The sequence below is a fragment of the Camelina sativa genome, chromosome 4, assembly GCF_030686135.1.
Source record: "Camelina sativa cultivar CO46 ecotype springtype chromosome 4, ASM3068613v1".
Classification (NCBI taxonomy): Eukaryota; Viridiplantae; Streptophyta; class Magnoliopsida; order Brassicales; family Brassicaceae; genus Camelina; species Camelina sativa.
This window is the reverse complement of record NC_141883.1, coordinates 20,004,418-20,016,592: the sequence shown is the minus strand read 5'-3', so window position 1 is coordinate 20,016,592 and position 12,175 is coordinate 20,004,418. Positions and strand designations below refer to the sequence as shown.

General features: G+C 39.9%; 2 protein-coding genes across 2 annotated transcripts; one reads left to right on the top strand and one right to left on the bottom strand.

The window, feature by feature from the left end:
- The first annotated feature begins 889 nt into the window (after positions 1 to 889).
- LOC104780695 (uncharacterized) lies at positions 890 to 6,925 on the top strand. Its single transcript, XM_010505215.3, has 4 exons — positions 890 to 1,268; positions 1,626 to 1,836; positions 1,937 to 6,677; positions 6,774 to 6,925. The coding sequence occupies exons 1-3, from the start codon at positions 1,107 to 1,109 to the stop codon at positions 6,667 to 6,669; spliced, it is 5,106 nt and encodes a 1,701-aa protein (XP_010503517.2). The 5' UTR covers positions 890 to 1,106; the 3' UTR covers positions 6,670 to 6,677; positions 6,774 to 6,925.
- On the bottom strand, positions 6,900 to 10,394 carry LOC104780696 (putative protein S-acyltransferase 5). The gene is made up of 5 exons (XM_010505216.3): positions 9,389 to 10,394; positions 8,562 to 8,744; positions 8,175 to 8,471; positions 7,807 to 8,040; positions 6,900 to 7,696 (listed from the first exon to the last, which is right to left on the bottom strand). Exons 1-5 carry the CDS (start codon positions 9,491 to 9,493, stop codon positions 7,094 to 7,096), a joined length of 1,422 nt encoding a protein of 473 aa, XP_010503518.2. The 5' UTR covers positions 9,494 to 10,394; the 3' UTR covers positions 6,900 to 7,093.
- Between the last annotated feature and the right edge of the window lie 1,781 nt (positions 10,395 to 12,175).

Genomic DNA, 12,175 nt, shown 5'->3' with positions numbered 1-12,175 from the left:
GTAATTAAATAATCTGATTATGATATATATATATATATATATCTTGAAAATAATTATAAATTGTTTTTATATCTTGAAAATCATTTATAATGATTTTCTATCTTGAAGATTATTATAAATGATTTTTTTATCTTGAAAATAATTATAGATGATTTTTATTTAACTATTTACTTTAGCTTGAAAAATAAAAAGTAATTAATTATAAGAATGAATATATTAGAGATATAAAAAAAATATTTGGATATTGAATAGAAAATTTCTTTTAATCATGAAAACCCATAAATAATTTACTGTAATATTTTTTTTTAAATTTAGACTTCTTTTTTTAAGTGTTGGTCAACGCCGGAGTCAACGTCAGTCTTCACCGGAGTCAACGTCAGTCTTCACCGGAGTCAACGTCAGTCTTCACCGGAGTCAACGTCAGTCTTCACCGGAGTCAACGTCAGTCTTCACCGGAGTTAGTTGACCAGTGTACTGAATTATATGTATATGATGTTGACCGTATAACGTCATATAGTTAATGGATGTGGCCATGTAATACATATGCTTTGTATAGTTGAGTATACAATAGTATACTTGCCATATTTACCAATAGCTAACCATCTTTTTTTTTTTTTAAATAAGGTAAGCTAGTAGGAAAGATCATATTAGAACCCCACAAGATTTAATTGGATACACAGAAAAATAAAAGGAAGCAGTTGACTGGTTATGTCAATTCATATTGTAATGTCTCCTTATGAATTCAATCAATGAAAATGTTTCACACTTTGAAAAAGAAAAGAAAGAAAAAAAATTGAAAGATACTTAGATTTACCAAGTTGCATAGCTTATTCTTGAAAATTAAAAACAGAGTAGTACAATATGTGTCTTTTGGTTAGCCAATAAAATTATAGTCTTTTGGTATTTCCCTGTACAAAAAAGAGAGAGAGAGAGAGTGTCACATCATCTAGTTATAACGCAACTCCTTAATTCCCAAGTTCTGTTTACCTTCCCTATGAAGTTTTCCTTGACACTCTCTCTTTAAATAATCCCTCTCACTTTTAGTTTCTTCTTTCTTCTCACATTTGCAGAGAGAAACCAAAAGCAAACCTGGAAGAAGCGAAACAATGGCGGAATCGGCTAAGCAACACATTGATCGAATCCGGAAGACTAAGTTTTCTATCGGCGGAGCTGATAACCCGTTGACGGAGGATCTTCATCAAGCTGTTAAGAATCTCTCCGCTGAGCTCTACGCTAAAGATGTTCACTTCCTCATGGAACTCATCCAAGTACGTTCACTCACTAATTTTAATTTCTCTGTTTCTCTAATCTTTTTTTTCCCCGCACTATTGTACCAGAACCGGAACTAAACGGATCCAATTCGTTTCCATTTTATTTGGTTTACTGTTTCAATCGTTTTCATATGTTGTTGTTACCTATGGTTTTTATGTAGACAATAGAATCATTTATGCACTACTCTTAACGTACAAAAAAAAAACGAAGGGAACCGATAGAAATGGCTTTGATGTGTTCGTTAGTAGTACCAGATATGTATTTCTCTTGATTTGAAGTATATTGTGCTTGAAACAGAAGTTTCTTGATTTTTTGCTAATGATTTGCATTTATACTTTTGTTTGGTTTTTCAGAATGCTGAGGATAATGAGTATCCGCAAGGTGTGGATCCATCTCTTGAATTTGTGATAACATCTGAGGATATCACAGCCACAGGAGCTCCAGCAACTCTCCTTATCTTTAACAATGAAAATGGTTTCTCTGAGAAGAACATTGAGTCCATTTGTAGTGTTGGTAGGTCTACAAAGAAAGGAAACCGGAAGCGTGGTTATATTGGAGAGAAAGGTATGTCTTTTGCCTTCTTATTATATGGACCTCTAGACAAACTCAAATTTCAAAGACCCTTGTTGTTTCTTACTTGTGTGTTCTGTTTCAATCTTGGCAGGAATTGGTTTCAAGAGTGTGTTTCTTATCACCTCACAGCCACATATTTTCAGCAATGGCTATCAGATTCGCTTTAATGAGGCACCTTGCAGCCACTGCAGCCTTGGCTACATTGTTCCTGAGTGGGTTGAGCAGCATCCTTCTCTTGTTGATATACAAAGGATGTATGGTTCGGGTTCTGCTCTCCCGACAACAACCATTATCTTGCCTTTGAAGAGTGACAAAGTCAAGCCGGTGAAAGAACAGCTTTCCAATGTTCATCCTGAGGTGTTGCTGTTTTTGTCAAAAATCAAGCGCTTGTCTATCAGAGAATACTGCCAAGATCCTAGGCTCAGCACTGTCAACTCAATAGGGATTGTAAGTGAGACTAACTTTGTCACGACGAAGAGCATTGATGCGGAGTCATACACGATACACCTCTCAGCTTCTGAAAAAGGGAGAAACTCTGAACAAGAATGCTCTTACTACATGTGGAGGCAAAAGTTTCCAGTTAAACATGAGAACCGTGTGGACAGGAGAAGTGAGGTCGATGTTTGGGTTATCACTTTGGCATTTCCATTCGGAGAGCGTCTTGGTCGAGGAAACAGCTCTCCTGGTATCTATGCGTTTCTTCCCACCGAGATGGTAACAAACTTCCCATTTATCATTCAAGCAGATTTCATCCTCGCATCGTCTAGAGAAACTATCCTACTGGATGATATATGGAACCAAGGGATTCTCAGCTGTGTCTGTACAGCTTTTGTGGATGCATTCACTTCCTTGGTGAAGAAGACTGAGGCTCCTGTCTCTAGCTTGGTGCCTACTTTTAGGTTCTTGCCTGTTGAGCAGTCTACTTACACACAGCTGAATGTTGTCAGAGACTCTATCAAGGCAAAGATTTCTGCAAAGGAAATTGTGCCAAGCATATCACATTTGGGACAGAAGTTTTTCCACAGGCCGTGCGAAGTTGGTCGGCTCATTCCTGCTTTTTGGGACATCTTGGAGAAAGCGAGAGAAGAAGGTGCGAGCTTACAGAATATATCATCACATGGGATATACATTCTTGATTCCTCGTTTGATAGAACAGTTTATGATAACGTTCTGGAGTTCTTGGGTTTGAAGCAAGTCAGCAACGAGTGGTATGTAAAATGCATTCAGGGCTGTGACCTCGTGACAAGTGTGTCAGAAGGTACGTATGTGGAGGTTCTACTCTTCATCGCTGAGAACTGGCAGTCTAGGTTTCAGAGTACAAACATGGTGAAAGTTCCACTTATTAAGTATGTTGTTCAAAAGGGAGTGAGTTCTCTTAGCAGTTTGGTAGAGTTCAATCCTCGGACTCTTTGCTTGTCCACAGAGAAGAACCAGGCATGGCTACTTGACTGGAACGATGAGCTAAAATGCATGTACAACTTTGTTTTCATGCCACAGACAACGCGGACAGCGTTCAAAGCCTGCTCCAAGAAGGAAACGATACACAACTGGCTCAAAGAGAAGATTAAGGTCGCCAATCTTAGTGTCTCTGACTATGAAAAACGTCTCCGGGAGAATCTTAATGGAGACAAAAGGCTTGTGGTTGCATATGCACACTTCCTTCATCACTCACTCTCAAAGGATCTTTTATCAGAAGAAGAAGCGGGTAAATGCTGCAAAGATATGCCGCTTGTGGACAACTATGGTAATGTCAACACAAGCAGGAATGGGGTTCTTGTCCCTGCTAGCTCTGGTAAATGGGTTAGCTTAGTTGGCTCCAATCCATGGAGACAGAATGGATACATAGAACTGTCAGAAGAGTATTTGTCATCTGACAGGTTTGCTGGTCTGCGGTCTAACAAGAGAGACCTTCTCGAGTTCTTGAAATCTTATGTTAAGGCTGGAGATATCCCTGACATAGAACCTCCAAATGCTGCTATACCTGCGTTGTCAGGAGCTCTTAAAAAGGAGAATGTTTTGTTGCTGTTGGAGTGGATCAAGCGTAATAGACATGCTCTTCGTTCCAACTTTTTGGATTCTGTTAGAGGAGGAAGCTGGTTGAGAACAACAATGAATGGTTTCTCTGATTACCGTCCACCTTCTCAGTCGTTTTACCATACTTCATCATGGGGAAGTATTCTGCAGAACGGATCTATTCTAGTTGATATCCCGCTGGTTGATCGAAGCTACTATGGGAAAGAGATTGAGAACTACAAAGATGAGCTGAAAACTGCTGGTGTTATGTTTGACTTTAGTGAAGCCTGTGCATTTGTTGGCAATCACCTAATGAGTTTAGCTGAGACTTCAACACTGTCAAGCGAAAACGTGTTCTCTATTCTGAAGTTTATTAAGTACTTGAGAGAGAAGCGCCTCCCGCCAGCTGATTTCATCGCTGCAGTCAAAGATGGTCAATGGCTGAAGACAAGTTCTGGTTACAGATCTCCAGATGGTGCTGTTTTGTTCAGCCAAGACTGGAAAGCTGCATCACTGATCAGCGATATCCCATTCATTGACAGAGGTTTCTATGGTGAAGTTAGCCTCAGTGGCTACAAGGAAGAGCTTGAGTTGCTTGGCGTTGTAGTTAAGTTTCCTGGTAATCACAGCCTCATCGTTTCTCACTTGAATACTTCAAAGCTGATGTATTTGACACCTGATGCAATGCTCCTAGTACTTGACTGCATGCGTCATCTCAGTCCTCATAGGCTGATCAACGCCCTGAAGAATTCTCAATGCTTCAAGACAAAGAAGAATGACTATAAATCCCCTGCTGAGTGTTTCATACCTGATCCAGAGAGGAGTTGTCTTGTTTCTGTTTTTGATTGCTTCCCTTTGATCGACGATGGTTTCTATGGAAGCAGAGTATTTTCTTACAAAGAAGAACTGAAACAGATTGGTGTTAAGGTTCAGCTTGAAGATGTTGTGAAAGAGTTTGTGCACACTTTCAAAGAGAAAGCTACCTCCTCTAGGTTAACCCAATGCACCTCTTCGTCTCTTTTATCTTGCTACAGGCAGCTGATGGGAAGTTTTCACAAGTTTCCTGTAGAACTTGTGGATAGCTTCAAAAAGTTGAAATGGCTGCAGACCAAACTCGGCGATTTCCGAGCACCAACAGATTGTATTCTCTTTGATGCTGACTGGGAACCGCTCCGCCTCATAGCGAATCTTCCCTTTATTGATGACAGCTCCAACTGGTATGGCAAGAGTATCTACGATTACAAGAAAGAGTTACAAAGCTTGGATGTTACAGTTGAGCTGAGAAAAGGCATGAGCCATGTGGTTAGGTCCCTAAGTCTCCCTGATCCATCTCGCATCACTCCTGCAAGCGCACTGTCACTTTTCAAGTGCTTCACCTTCTTGATTGAAGACAGAAACTATAAGCTCCTTGAAGATTTTCTTGATAAAGTTTCTGGCAAATGGTTGAAGACACATGTTGGTTACCGCAGTCCCAGTGAGTGTCTCTTGTTTGATAGCAGCTGGAAGTTAGAGCCGTGTGATGGTCCTTTCATCGACGAAGAGTATTATGGCTCAGAGCTTAAATCGTTCAGAGAAGAGCTTATCCAGATAGGAGTTGGTCATACTTCAGCTAAAGCTTGCGAGTTGCTTGCTAGTCACATCTATGCTCATTCTGAAACTGATAGTATTACTCGGATATACGGATTTCTCAACGAAGCTAAATGGGAACCTAAGAAAGATGCGTCTCTAGGCCGGATTTGGTTACCGAGCGATGAGAAATGGGCAGATGTTTCTAGCTGCGTTCTCTATGACAAGGGTAAGCTGTTTGGTTCAAGACTTAATGTTCTTGAAAACCATTACAAGGATCATGAGCTCTTAGCCTTCTTCTCGTCTGTGTTTGGAGTGAGAACCAACCCGTCTATTGAAGATTACTGTGGTTTGTGGAAAGATTGGGAGAGAACGAAGGAGAAGTTGTCAAATGATGAGTGTTGTGCGTTTTGGAGTTTTGTTGTGAGACACAACACACGTAGAGCTGAGAAGCTCCTCTCTGAATCCTTTACGCGTTTACCTGTACATGCATTGGACTGCAACAGCGATGAAGGAGTTATGTTGGCTAACATAAGCGACGTGTTCATAGCTGATGACTTGCTCTTGAAAGATCTGTTCATCAACTCTCCTGTTTTTGTCTGGTATCCAACTCCAAGCATCCCTGCATTGTCCCGAACCAAGCTTGTTGAGCTTTACAGACAAATCGGTGTCAAAGACTTCTCCAAATGTGTCACGGTCACAGAAGCTGAGCTATCCGGTGTCAAAATCGAGCAGCAAGAGGTTAACGAGTCAAAGAGTAATCTGATCGGACCAGGGCTTGTGAAGCTGATTCTTGGATTCCTCTCTGATCCATCTCTCAAAGTAGAAGCTGAGGAGCGTTCAAGAATGATACAGTGCCTTGTTGACATCGACGTCAAAGAAACTTTGGAGGCAATAACGACGGAGTATACTCTGAATCTCCCGTCCAAGGGAGAGAAGCTGATTGCAAAGGCTAAGAGGATGATAAGGTGGGAGAGAGAGAAAGGAGTGGTTTATGCAGAGAAGTTGGAGAAAGCTTGTGGAAAACGAAAGGTTTTGGAGTACGCCACCTGTTTTGCCGATGTTATTGCTAAGGGAGTGATGTGGGAGAGAGAGGATCTGATCGGACGGTTATCAGAGCTTGTGAAGATGGCGTACTTGGTTGAGTTTGATGAAGAGGCTTTAGAGTTTCTTATGAAGTCCAAGAACCTTCAAGTCTACGAAGAAGATGAGAAACTTATCTCAGATGAATTCTCTCTCAAGTAAAAAATAAGGTACGTCAATGTCAGAATTTATATTGGTAATTTTGCTCTGTAAATTTAATTCCTGCCTCTGTGAAATTAACAATATTTTTTTCTACTTTTTTGCAGGATGACTCTATATCCCAAGCAACCAACCATAGGGAACTCTAGTCTCTATGTCTGTCTTGTTTATGTGTTTTTATTTTGGTATTTGGAGCTTTTGTAACATTGCTACTCTTTTGATGGTACTACTAGTAAAATAAAATATTTCAGTTGTTTCATTACCAGCAATTAAAAGGCTTTTTATCCTTTTTTTTTAACATATACTTTACACAAAACACGTTACAATGAGGTAATAACCAAACAAACTTGAATGACAATCTTTTTGTTTCCTTGATCTCTTCTTACTTTTTTTGTTCACAATCTTGTAAATTGGCTTACACCGTAGACTATAACCGCCCTATACCAGTTCCGGTTCTGCCTCTACTTGCTGCTGCTGCATCGAAAATCTCAACATGTAAATCCCTGGAAGCATCATTGTCTGAAGACTCTGAGCTGTCTTCACCAGCTCTTTTCTCATCCCTGGTTCTTAAATCTTCGTTAATACGGCTTGACAATTCCCAACTCCCTCCTCTTCTTCCTCTACTAGACTCTCTCGAATGCATAATCCCTCGTCCTCTGCTGGACTCTCTCGAATGCATAATACCTCGTCCTTCAGACTCTTCTGGTGGAAGCATTCTGCTCAAATCCCGTGATGTAACCGCTGTTTCCATGTCCTTGTCCATGTCACCGAGCTCTTCTTCTACTGTCTCGTGCCACACTGGTTTTCTTCCCATCTCTATGTCGTTGGAAACTTTCTGTAAGCTCGGGCTTGACATCCCTCCGTTTACTGTCCTTGGTGGGATTGCTGGCTCCTTTGAAACCTTTGCTCTGAAACTGTTCTGAGATATGGCAACATTTGTGCAGAACACTTCCATGAAATTCCCTATTATTCCTTTGTTGAAGGGGTTCTCGTGTCTATCATACCGATACCTGAAGTTTTCGTAAGTTGACTGCCAAATCACAATCAAACAACAGAGAACCAGTTAACAAGCAGCTAAATTTATCCAACAGTTTGAGGGCATAATGAAACATGGAGCTTTAAGAGAGCAAGTATTTTTACCTGATTGGTACTCATTAGGTACAAGTGGAAACAAGTAAGCCCACCAACAAACCAGACACAGATGAAAGTGTAGATTATTAGCGCGATGGAAGCAGGAGTCTTGAGAAAAGATTTCCAAATGTTTATGTTTTCACTATTCATTATGCGTACGACGTAGATCCAGCAAAACGCATGGACATAAATGCAGAGAAGAGTTGAGCACAGCACAAACATGAAGTAGAACCTATAGTTTCTCTGCAATCAAATACCCCAAATTACTGTTAGTTACTCTTGAATCGCCTAGGCAAATGCAATTTAGAAATCCTAGATACGGATGACAAAAGAGGGAACAAGCAAGAATCTAGTTGAGGCAAAATAAAAACCATTACCAATCCAATGCACTGACCAAGCCAAGGACAGTGGTGATCAAACTTGTCAACGCAGTTGTTGCATATCGAGCAATGAGAAGCACGGGGCGGTCTGTAAAGCATGCATGTGTCACAGTATTTGATCTTCACAGTAATTCCATTTACAATCAAATCCTTTGTCCGAGGCAACCGACTCTGAGGAGTATGAGCAAGACGCGGTTCTCCATTGCCTTCATTAACCTCTGGTTCAGGAGGATACAGATTACGTGGTATTATTCCTGGGTCTCTCGCCGAGGTTACAAGAAGAAATATTAGATCCTGTGGAGAAGTAAAATACCAAACTTTATTATCATTATACAGCAGAGATATGTAAATGCAGAATCGTAATCATGAGAAAGAGGAACTCACTAATACGATCAGACCAACAGCGACAGCTAATATGGATACTCCTCTATGGTGAGGGAAGTCATCAATAAATTTTCTGCCAACAAATACACAGAATACAATAACAGGAGCTGTAATCAAGAAGATGGTGATTAGAATAGATCGAGCATCAGGTCCAAACACAAGCCTTCCTCCAAGGAAGAACACCTGTAGGAAAAAAAGAACAAAACAAAGATCAGTAAAACATTGGGGAAAAAATTAGTTACATACATAACCAAAACAGTTAAATTCACATTTCACAACTTAAACTCACTAAAAACAACTTCTTGTAACTAATGAGATCACAGCATCTTTGACAGCATAAACCAGACAAAATCTCATCAGCTTAAGAAGACACATTATACTGTAGAATCTCTATACAAAGTAGTTGAACTGATTAGGTGACCAAAACGAGGAAAACATTGAGCATCCATGGGTCTCTAATCATCTCAATGAAAGCACAAATCTTGATGAATCAATCGTCAGAGAAAAGCAAAATGGAGACTAGTTTCAAACGATGAGCAAAGTAAACTCTGAGAGCTTCCAAAAGTCAAATCCCAAATCAAGAAAAAGAATGAGCAAAAAAAACCCTAAAAATTAAAGCTTTATACATCTCACCATTAGGGTACAGAAGAAGTCAAACTTAAAACTCCAAACTTTTGAAGAATGAAACAAACCCAGAAAGAAAAAAAACGACTTTTCCACAATTTCCGAGTATTTAACAACAACTCCACCAAAAATCTGATACAGATCTTACTCAAAAAGAAAAAAACTCTAATCAATCATTATAAGAGATAGAAGAAGAAGCTCACGTTATTCCCTTTCCAGCCTTTATAAGTTCTGATCAGCTCATCACCACCACCACCACTAGAACTCGGAGCTCCGTGACGCCGATCTGACGGCTGCAAATCTAACATCGGAGATAACCCAGAAAACAAATAAAAATCGCGTTTTTTTTTCTTCTTCTCGCTACAAAGTCTTTGGAGCAATAAGTTTTGTGTAGAACAAAAAAGGAGAGAGAAAACAAAAAAAGATTAAATTCAAAAAAATAAAAAAAAGGAAATATTGACTAGAGGGAGACAGATATGAGAATTATGTTTTTTTTTTTTTTTTTTTTTTTTGTTCTTCTTCCTCTAAAAGCTATAGAGCGCCTGCCTACTTGGCCACTTTAAGCCACCTTTCTCTTTTTTACGAGTCAACAACTAATTTCATGACTTCAATTTAAAATTTAATTGTGTTTTTATTTTGGTATTGTATTAATGATTTTTTTTTCTTTCTTTCTGTCAACTAAAATAATTGATGTGTCATAGATTCAGTAAGCTTTTGTTTTTAGAGGAATCAGTCTTGGCATTATTATTAGTTGGGTTATAACAAGCATTTTAAGTTATTTCCAGAGTATATCATAAGTAATTAGGTAAATGACAATGAAATTAACTGAAAATTAAGTACATAGTCTATAGGGGGTGACATGTAGCTGTTGAATTTTGTTTACAAAACAAAATATATTACTCATATAGTATATACTAATTTTATTATTAATGTGCTATTAATTGTTGTAAGAAACTGATTTTATTATTAATACTTATTATTCACGAATTAAATAATAACATAAAAAATTAAACAATACATCATACGCTACAAATATACATTTTTTGTTTGTTGAAATATAGATAAATAACTTGTAATATAAAACCATGCGTTCTATAATTATAAGTAAAAATACCTTAAATTTTTATTTGGAGAATTATATAAATCTATATTAAAATAACATGTCACAAAAAAAAAAATGATCACTCGTCATGTGAAAAAAAAAAAAAAGACTAGAACTTATTATATTTGGAATAAAAGGCGATTTATTCCCTTTGATAATTATACATTTTTATTCACGTATGAATGAGCTAGGGGCACACGCATTAAACTGCACCAACTATAATGTTGGATATGGGCTGCGCCCAATATGCCACTTGGCCCAACAAAACAGATTAATTTTATTTTGGTCCGATATAATTGGGAGAAAATCACTAACATTTCGCAGAGGGCAATCTCAGGAATTCACGTCGAAAACCCTAGAGTGTCCTAACTCTATACTCACCTATAAATAGCTCAAGACATTTATTGACAACCTCATTCTGATTCTCGGACATTACCCAGAGAGCAATACTTCACATCGAAAATAGAGTTTATTGCCTTTTGTAATTCGTTTCCATCTTTGAGATAGTCATTTTTCTGGTCGTCAATTTGCCTGTAAGCTGACGAACTCTCACTCTTTGTAATTGACGACCTCATTTCGTTAATAAAGGACTTGCTCAATTCTTTCTCCGTAAAATCTTATTTATTAGTATTGTGCAATCTTTAGTACAAACAATTGGCGCCCACCGTGGGGCAAGAGTAGAGCGCTCCTTTTTGACGATCAAGACTGACGGTCAACGTTTCCACGAAGATTCCAGATCGAGGCATGGCGAACTCAAGGAACTCCAACGAAGAATTCAACACCACTTTCGAACAACCATCGCCTTCAGAACAACGATGGGGACACATAAAAACACGCACTCTCCTACCTCCACCTTCCACGACAACCACAGTCGAAGGCGCTGCGCCAAACAACACAACCTCTCTACCAGCGCCCGACGCGTCCTTGGAACCTCTCGCTGCCATGCATGCCGAGCACGGACCTACCACAGACCAGACCGTCGTCAACAATGCCGCCCTTCCAAATGCTTTGCCCACAACACAAAGGAGCGGACTCGACGACCCGATGCATACCGTACTCGATGCGCCAATCCCACCTCTTCCTGCCGCACGTGACGAGCATCGTCAAACCGTGGCTCCAGCTATCATTGATGGTGCCGCGCTCCCAGCTCCCTTGCTTGCTGGACAGAGGAACAACTTTGACGATATGATGCAGACTATCCTCGACAAGCTCAATAGTCGGGACACACGAACAACTGAGCAGCTCGACGCACTCGTTGCAACACAAGAAGCATTGCAGGAACAAATTAACAGACTCCAGCAAAGAAGGCACGATCGTCGACACACAAGCTACCCTGCCGACCTGGAAACACTACCACCCCTATCACCGCCAGTCGAGGAACGCTCAGAGAGTTACAGACGCCGACTGACGTCCATCATTGAAGGATCTTTCGACGACCACACCAGGGACGGGGCGCCCGCCGATCAAGACCAGACGCACCGTCATAGCAAGCGTAGTAGGAGCCAGCCGACTCCAACACTGTCGAACCACCATTTGCGAGACGACCTGAAAGATAACAAGGATTTAAAAATCCAGAAACTCGAAGAGATCGTAAAGGACATCTCGGCCAAGATACATCGAGCAACAAGCGCTGCTCCCAACTTGGAGAAGGTGCTCGAAAAGGCTCAACGCTCACCCTTCACGACAAGAATCTCTAGTGTTCACGTTTGTTATATCAACAAGTTCAAGTTCATCCCGTACAACGGGCTAACCGACCGAAAACCTTTCTTAACTTCGATGAGTGTTGCAATCAACCGAGCACACTTTAGTCCTGAAGAATATGATGCCGGATGCTGTTAGATGTTTGTGGAAAACTTAGCCCTTGACGCACTCAGTTGGTTTTTTCGTC

Excerpts from the sequence above, each read along its gene's own strand:
- LOC104780696 (XM_010505216.3), bottom strand. The coding sequence starts at position 9,493 with ATGTTAGATTTGCAGCCGTCAGATCGGCGTCACGGAGCTCCGAGTTCT. Across the intron at positions 8,041-8,174 it reads TTGGTCAGTGCATTGGATTG|AGAAACTATAGGTTCTACTT; the intron begins GTAATGGTTTTT and ends ATTTGATTGCAG. Across the intron at positions 7,697-7,806 it reads ACCTAATGAGTACCAATCAG|TCAACTTACGAAAACTTCAG; the intron begins GTAAAAATACTT and ends GTGATTTGGCAG.
- LOC104780695 (XM_010505215.3), top strand. The coding sequence starts at position 1,107 with ATGGCGGAATCGGCTAAGCAACACATTGATCGAATCCGGAAGACTAAG. Across the intron at positions 1,269-1,625 it reads TCCTCATGGAACTCATCCAA|AATGCTGAGGATAATGAGTA; the intron begins GTACGTTCACTC and ends TTGGTTTTTCAG. Across the intron at positions 1,837-1,936 it reads TGGTTATATTGGAGAGAAAG|GAATTGGTTTCAAGAGTGTG; the intron begins GTATGTCTTTTG and ends CAATCTTGGCAG.